The sequence below is a fragment of the Strix aluco genome, chromosome 8 (genome assembly GCF_031877795.1).
Source record: "Strix aluco isolate bStrAlu1 chromosome 8, bStrAlu1.hap1, whole genome shotgun sequence".
In the NCBI taxonomy this organism is placed as follows: domain Eukaryota; kingdom Metazoa; phylum Chordata; class Aves; order Strigiformes; family Strigidae; genus Strix; species Strix aluco.
In genome coordinates, this window is record NC_133938.1 from 2106313 (window position 1) to 2114926 (window position 8614).

General features: G+C 49.8%; 1 protein-coding gene across 8 annotated transcripts in view; it reads right to left on the reverse strand.

Annotated features, from left to right (window-relative positions):
- The window catches only part of MIER1 (MIER1 transcriptional regulator), a 42290-nt gene extending 33839 nt beyond the window's left edge, over positions 1–8451 (reverse strand). Inside the window, exons 1-3 of one of the 8 annotated variants that reach the window (XM_074831784.1) lie at positions 7101–7237; positions 1189–1358; positions 992–1078 (exon numbers count right to left, since the gene is read on the reverse strand). Coding sequence is in view for 2 of the 8 variants with exons in the window: in XM_074831782.1 (XP_074687883.1) it covers positions 7101–7109 (9 nt within the window). In the remaining 6 variants the exon portion in view is untranslated. Of the gene's footprint in view, positions 1–991; positions 6581–7100; positions 7238–7485; positions 7745–7849 lie in introns of those variants that run through there. The other 7 variants (XM_074831786.1, XM_074831787.1, XM_074831788.1 and 4 more) reach the window with 7 other exon arrangements.
- Positions 8452–8614: the final 163 nt, after the last annotated feature.

Sequence of the window (8614 nt, forward strand, 5' to 3'; positions counted from 1 at the left end):
TTCACAAAGGTCCCCTGACACGGCCATTCCCCTCCTAGACTTGATTCCACTGCAGAGTTTATAAAGATGACTTTTCCCCCCCTGGGGACAGCCAAGCATTAGAACAGGTTGCTTGGTCTCTTTCCTTGAGACTCTCCAGTCAAGACTAGACTGGAGACAGCCCTGAGCAAGCTGGTCAGACATCAGAGCAGACCCTGCTGTGAGCAAAAGGTTGGACCAGAGACCTCCTGAGGTCTCTTCCACCCCAAATTATCTCATAATCCTGAGGCTTGAGACTTGGCAGGCAGCCCTGAAAAACAACTTATTTGCTCGCTTCCCTCTCCCCACCTGCTTCTTCTGTAAGGTTTAATTCTGTTTATTACTATGTAATTTAAAAAAAAAGAAAACTAAAATGCAGGCTCAGTTTTTCTGAAGAAGCTGCCTGATCTGTTTCAGAGTGCCTAATTGGCAAAAACCAGAGGTTGGGTTTTAATGCAGCTGACTCAGCCTGTCTCACTCTACCTAAATCTCTTCCCCAGGAAAAGACTGGAAAGGGGAAGCAGATGATACACAGTATTTCACAGAGGATACTGTTCATGTGGAACTTTCAGGCATTTGGTTTGCAACAGGGCTCCTGAAATCTGCAGTGACACACCTGAGGGGAAGCAAACTGCAGCCCCTCTTAAGTAGCTCTTTGAAGTCAGTTTTGCCAGTGAGGTCACTGTATCACCTGGGGACATCTTCCATATTGTAAATACAAGCAAAAATTCTTAAATATAAAGGTATTTCATCTGCACCTCTAACTAAAGTAGCAGCTGCTACTTTTTTTTTTTGTTTTAAAAAAAAAGGCAGTGGTTCAGGGGAACACAGAAGGCTGAAGGATGTCAGGTGATGACTCCCCCGGGGCAATTTTCCAGCCTGCTATCTGCTCCACGCTTCTGTCAGAGGTTATCATGCCACAGCAGGAGGAACAAAGCGAAGGTGCACTCAAAGCGAATCTGAACGGACTTACAGGCTTCCAAAGAGTGATGCTGTCGTGCCTTCCTTTCGACCACACTTGCTGTAGGAGTAGCAGCCTCCAGCAAGAGGAACTAGCACCCTGAAAGTGGGGGGGGACAACAGGGCAGGACAGACAGATGACAATGATGTAAGACTGTCAGGGCAGCTTCTAGTCACCCCTTAGATCTCTGAACTAGAGGGATTACCTACCTCAGCAGCCTGAACACGCACACCCAAGGGGAGCACAGACCTCTGCAAGAAGTACTGAAGAGCAGATGTAGCTATTTTTCAGGGTTCCAAATCAAGAGGACATAGCACACTTCAGGGTGGTAAAAGCAGCTTATGTCTGACGACTCATGTCCGTGCTGCTGCTGAATCATCTGCTGAAATCAGACACTAACTTAACATATTTACAGTAAAGTGGAACTGATTCTCATTCTCCTTCGAGCAGAGTAGACGGCTGGAACCAGGAACCACCAGTTGCATCCCAGGGCAGTCATCCCTGCTCAAGAACCAATGTGCAATGATTTACCTAAAGGACTGAGTCATCAGAAACCCCAGACGAGCGCTGATGCTGTCAGGCTACCTGAGGAAGGCTGTGAGATGGAGGAAGCTGCAGCCAAAGGGGAATTGGCTGACAGGCCATTACGCTCACTAGAACTTCCATTTTCAAGGAGTACAACCACAACAGTTAACACCATCTCTGTCTGATCTGAAGCACACACTTTCAGCTGGACATTTTCTAACTATTTACTGTTCATTTCCATTACAAAATACAGCCTCAGCCTCAACTTCTTGTAATGTTCTAAAATTTCTTGCTAAGAAAAACCGGAAGTCTATGAAGCGATCATATCCCACCATAGGATTTCAAATGAAACCAGATACAGTCACATGCCAAGCACCACAAGAAAACATTCTTGCGCACAATTTGTGATGTGAACAGATTAGCAGTGAAATATTAATACAGACTGGGGCATCTGGCCAGGAAAAAGCCCAAAAAAACCCTGAACTTTTCAACAATTCCACTGTCTACCTAAAATGCTGCCACTGTATTAGAAAGAACTCTAAGTCCCAAGCAGTAAGTCCACAAACATCAATATTTGATCACACGCACAAGAGTCCACAAAACTCTTCTATTACGACAGAAAAAACCCACCTCTTTTCCAAAATCAGAAATGCAGAATGCTAAGTGCTACTGTTTTCCCTTCAATAGCTTGTCAGAAAAACTGAGGGAATACAGTGACTATAACCAACCACTCTGGAGCTTATACTCTCCGAGAAGTGAGAGAACTCAATTCCCAGACCTACGTTAGGTTCACAGATACCTCTGTGACGTATTCTACAAAAACTGCTCCAAAATTAAACAAAGAGAAAAAAAGACAATTAGTTAAAGCTGAGATCAAAAGAGAGAAAAAAAAAGTGCTCAACAGGATGGACTGATGTGAATCACCAATTTTAATCATGATTTAGATCAGTCAGCAGAAAACCCTGATTTAATCTATTTTGACCTTATTTTGTATCCAGGCGTTACTCAAAAGCTCTGTCCTCCCTGACTGTTAAAACATCTCAATTTGCAATCACCTTCATGATCGTGTTAACTTTACTACTGCTTCCTACAGGGAAGGCTAAAATAATATGCATAAATGTGTAATAAAATAATAGCATTGCTTAATAAAAATGCAAATATTAAGAACATAAAAAAGGTTATTAGGAATGGTTATTGGATCATGTATTTCTTAAACATTATGTCCTGAAGTTGTTTCAAGCTGGATATGAAAACTAAAACTCAATTACATTCACAAAGTTTAAAACTCTTCAACTGAAAGCAGCATAACATTCAGAAAAAAGGTAAGTTTTACCAGACATTACAAATTTAAAGATGACTTATTAAAGCACCGCCACACAATGTCAATAAACTGATCTTCTAGTCAGAAGCAACTAAACTTCCAGAAATCCAAACAACATTAAAATGCACTCAAAGAAACCAGGCTGAGTCCACTGACACCAGAAGAGAAGTGGTCCTGCTTCTCTCCAAGACAGGTACACTCCTGCTTCTCCCCACACCTTAGGACACCAATTTGCACTTTTAATCACACAGAAATTCCCTCTGCAGAAGGAAAAACTTAAAGTTCTTATTCCGGCAGGTCAGAAAGCTGAATAACCTCACTGAGGGGCAAGAAACACTAAGAGCTGGCATGAAGGTGGTCAACCACCTGCTCAAGAGTTGGGAGAAATAGGACTGTATTTTTCAGCAAGTCAACGGTCGGAGCTGCACCATACGAGGACACTGTGTGAGGAGGAGCTGAGGCAATCTCACAGCTTGACATTTTTGGAAGGAGGGATACGCCACCCTCCCGCGGAGCCCCACGCCATCCCTCACATCAGTGCTAGTCTCCAGTGGACCTTTCCACCTGCTGATACAACTGGTTATCCTGCGGGAAGCTTTTTGCTTCTTTCTAAGCTAGCAAGCTGAAGCAAGCCCCACAAGTTCACAGAGCGTCTAGGCTAAAGCAGCAGAAGGAGCAGGATCTCCCCTTTCAGGCAGCCAGGAGCTGTTAGACCACCTCAGCCACTGTCCATCTCCCCTCAACTCATAATTAAAATCAACTTGAAATTTAAACCAAGCTGTGCCAGTCAAAATCAGGGATACAATGTCCCTACCTCTCCCACCCCACCTCTGACCATCCTCTTGCCTACGTAGCAGCCCTAGTACTTCTCTTATTCTTCAGTGAGTTAGAAAAAAAAAATAAAATTAACCCACCCGAAAAACCACCTCAGAATTTTCCCATTAGTTTTGCCTGTTTAGTATCCTGGCAAGAGCCTATTGCAGCCTGACTGGTGCATCCTATCACGGAACAAAATAAAGTAACAGCAGGAACTCCACACTTCTGGAAATTACAGTAGGTATTTAACTGCCTATCTTTTCAACACAAAAGCCTGACCCCCAGCTCTTCAAGTTTTTGGAATGAAGAGATTCATTCTCACTTACATTTTATTCAAACATTATAATGGCTGAATAAACAAAAAAACATTCTCTTTCAACTACTAATCAAGCTTTGCAGTCAAAAATCTTTTCTTCTCAATAGGCATTAAAATACTCATATTTAGAAAAAATATGTATCAGCATTCACTCCACCACAAAGACTAAATAAGCAGCTTAATGCATGATATGGTAATATTCACAAAGCTTGAGCTCATCTTCAGTTAGAGATGTTTTCTTTCCGATTTATGACTAGAACAATCTTCTAAGGCATTGGAATATTAAGACTCAAAGAAACCACGTGAGCATGCTTCAAAGTAAAATGAAACCCTAACACAGGTTATTAATCTCAAATCTAAAACCAGTTTAATATATATTCAAAATCCTTTTTTTTTTTTTTGTCTGTCCTGTGTTCAAACTGGTAAGCTTCTACAAAAGTGAAACAGCATTTTTTGTTAATTTAGTTTCACTTTCTGGACTCATTTACTTACTAACCAGGCTCAGAGCTCCTGTCTGAAGAGCCTTCCTGTCAAATTCTAAAAGTTTCATATTTATATTGTTTATTTTTTGAGGTTTATATCTCTAGCCTTAAAGCTTGGCTGATTCTCTAGAACACAACATTTTAGGATCTTTCCCGACGGAAAGATGAGTTCCTGTGCATTCCTTCAGAAGAGCCAGCCCTGGGGAGGGATGGGGAAGAGGGCAAGACTGCTGTTGTGCCTCTTACTACTCTCCACCCACATTTTCAAAGCCAGGCTGATCACAGGCCCCTCGTTTGAGGTGCCAGGCGAGTCCTCGGGCTGCCTGAATTACCAGTCTTCCCTCTCTTTCTCTCAACAGAGCGTTATGCAGCACATCACCCTCCTAACACACCCCTTGTGCAGCACACCACCACGGAGCAGCAGTTGCCTTCAGTTCCTCAAGGCAGATGGTTGACTCCAGAGCTTCGGTGGCAATGCCGTGCTAAGGAGACTTCCCATCCCATCCCCTACGTATTTCCTAAATTGTGCTAGGAACCATATTCAGGACATTGGTCCTTGCTTAAATCACTAAGAGAAAGGATTATTTTTTTTAATTCTGTTTGTTTCCCCAGCCAGAAGGCAGTGCAGCCATGCAAACAGTTGTCTGCACAATTCCACAGCTGTGAACTGATGTCAGCCAAGCCTACACCACTGCTGCCAGCCCTGAGCTACTGAACTCATCCCACAGGTGGATCAAAGCTTTCACAGCCCCTTTATGCTGCTCCTGCCCCTTAACCTGAACTAAAGAAGCCAAAATAGGACAAAGAAGTCATCTTAGCTTTTCTTCAAAAAAGCAAAATGCTGAGGGGAGAAAACCCACCCTCCTCTTTTCTTAGTAAAGTATCAAGACCAACATGTAATAAAAGCCTTACCCATCGGAACAACATCCATAAAATGAAAAACAAAACCCGCCTGACCTCCATAACCCACTGACTTTTTATTGCTCTCTGCAGCACGAATCCCCTACAACTCTCAATGCTGTCACTGCTGTAACATCAATATAAGTACGTGACAATCCAGAATAGGAAGTAATTCAGCGTACTGCCTGTGGCTCTTTAGCAATATGGCGAACCTCAGCTCCCACCAGAAGAGAGCTAGCACGAATATTTCACAATAATGCTGTGTTTAATTAACAAAACATACAAGCAACGGGTGAAACTTGAGACAAAGATCCTGACTACTGCGATGCCTAGATCAGGACCAGCCCCGATATGTCTCTCCAACTTTACAGATGACAGGAGTTTAATAGCCACATTTTTTTGGCCAAGAAATTACTCAGGGATCAGACCTGTGATCCTCTGCCCCTCAAGATACAGAAAAAAACAGACAGGCAGACTTCTAAGATTAGATGAGTACATTTCATACCCACATCTGCTTCATTGCAGTTTTCATTTGGGAGGGAAAGATAAAATAAATTTAAGTAAAAATTCACACATATTCTGGAATTTCAAGGGTAGAAATTTGATCTGGAAAATATTCTAATCCTGACTCCCTCCAGTCCAGCTGGAAGAAATGCCTGTCCCACAGAAGAGAATTTTTTTTTTTTTAATAGCATACCTTTCAATTAAGTGTTTCCAATTCATTTGTCAACACTGTTCAAGCAGCAAATTACCTTAAGATTGGAATCTTAGGATAATCTGAAGAAAACTTAATGAAATATCTACTCATCTGTCCTAACTTGCCTCCTAAGAAGCAGAAGAGCTGCTCTTCCAGATCCTACCGGGATGGACAAATCCACACCTCAATAATCAAACACATCTCTCTCTCTGCCTCCCACAGAAGAAAAGAGGTCAGTAAGCCTTCTCCCATTTCCTGCAACTCCCCTGAAGAGTCCTTCTCCCCTTTTTCACGAGAAAGGTCTCCCTCTCCCAGGAGACTGGAAGGGCGGCCCTTCTATCTAGAAAGGCAATTCCCCTTTGTCCTAACGACTACAAAGAGATATTTAAAGAAAATAAATATACGTTCTACCCCTGAGCAATGGTGCTCCCCGATCAAAGCCCGGCAGAAACGATTCTTTCAGGTCGGGACAGAGACAAGACAGCAGGAGCTGGCAAGAAGCGCATCCCTCTCCACCCCGAAGGGATTCCACTCCGCCACGCCACAGCAGGTAATGTTACCCCACTTCCCCCCCCCCGCCCCCCAAAGACGAACCCCGTCCCAGGGCAGGCTCAGGCCCCGCTCCGCTGCCCTCTCCCCCGCCCTCGCTCCTCAGGGCCCCATCCCCCGCCGAGCCGAGGGCTCCACTCAAGCATCCCCCGCGATGCTGCCGGTAGGACCCTCGGCTCCCCGGCCCGCGGAACGAGGCGCACACCCCTGCCCGACGGCGAGCACCCCCCCCGGTGCCTCCCTCCGGCGGCAGCCGCCGCTTCCAGCTCCCCCGACCCGCCCGCCCGCCCGCGCCCCGCCGCCGCCGAGGCGGGCCCGGCCCCCCCCGGGGCGAGGCTCCCCGTCCCGGAGGGGAGCGGGGAGCGGGGTCGGGGGGGCGCGCCGGGTCTGCGCGGCGCCTCGGGTCCCGCCGCGGCCTCCCCGGCCCCCCAACTAACTTGTGGGACGTTCCGCCCGGCCGCGGCCCCGCGCAACAAGTTCCCGGGCAGGCCCCCGCCCCGCCGCCGCGCTCTCACCTCCGCCATGTTCGCTGCGCGGGCGGGACGGCGGGCGGCGGCGGGGAGGAGGTGGGGGGGGGGAAGGGGGAAGGGGGGACGGGATCGGGGAGGGGTCACATCGCCGCCGCGGCGGAGGAGGAAGCGGCGGCGGCGGGTCGCGGTCTGCGCGGCGGCGGCGGGGGCCGGGGAGCGGCGGGAGGGGGGCGGGGTCACGCCACGCACTACGTCACCGCGCACAAGCGCCACCGCCCTCCCCGCGGCGCGCGGGAAGCCCGCTGGGCGCCGCCCGCCCCGGCTGTCACTCAAGGCGCAGGCCACGCCCTCCCCGGAGCGGGGAGGCGGCGGGGCCCGCGCTCCGCTCCCGCCCCGCCCCGCCCCCCCCCCCCCCCCCCCCCCCACTCGCCTCAGGGCCCCGGGAGCCGCCGCCATTTACTCCTCGGTAGTTTCGGGTTTCACGTCAGCTGCCCCGCGCCGGCCGCCGGTCTCGGTGCCGCTCCCTCCCGCCCCGGCAGCCGTACTCACGCGGTGAAGCTGCCCAGGCGTGGCCGCTGTCTCACCGGCCGCCGAGCGTGGGCGAGGTCCTCGGGGGGTAGCTCTGGGCCTGCTCCTGCTCAGGGTGTGACGCTCTGGGGTGAGGGAATACCGACAACGCTAAGTTGGTCCTACGTAAAGGGGAAAAAAAAAAAAATACCAAAACCAACAACCAAACCAGACGTCCAGTCGTGATTCTGCCTTCTTTTCCCTAAAACCTTCCCCGGCTGTCTCACCTGCCCAGGCTCGGTTCTGTCCCAGGGCTGGCACAAGGACACGCACCGTCCTGCAGGCAAAGGGGACAGCTGCTGCTCCCCACGTCTGGCGTTACAATCGCTCTTAAAAATGATGACGTTACAGTATTTTTAAATACTTTGGGAAAGCCTGCGTTTGCTTTTCCCCCTGCTTCAGGGCTCCGCTGGCCTGGGGCTGGGGGCTGCCCGCTGCTGCTCTTCCCCCTTCGAGAAGGGCACAGATCATTTACAATCACGAGCCGCGCTCCTCCACAACCAGATTTTCCCAAAGAACCGCATTTTAAATCCTCAAAAAATGGTCCCCGTGGGGCGATGCTGAAAGGAAAGCACCCACGCATGCAACTTTGCTGACTCGAGAAAACGAGGGGAAGGGGGGGGGGAATCCAAACCCCCCTAAACCTCCCGCCAAAAGTCCAGACCTGCCCCGATCCCCGCCACCGGGGCCGAGTTTTACGGCAGGGCGGAGGGAGCTGCCGCTTCCCCGGGCCGCCGAGGACCTTTGTGCTTCAGTGACAAAGGGGGAGCGGGGGCTGCCGCGGCCCTGACGGCGGGGGAGGAGCCCCGGGCTGGGCAGGAGGCAGCGGAGGGGTGAGGCGAGGCGGGCACTGGGCGGCCCAGCCCCGCCGGGCACGGAGAGGGGCCCGGGGACGGGGAGGCCGCGGCCGCTCGGTCCCTCCTCAGGCGAGGGGGGAGAACGCGACCCGCGCGCCGCAGCGCGACCTATCGGCGGCGCCGTCCTTGGCAGCC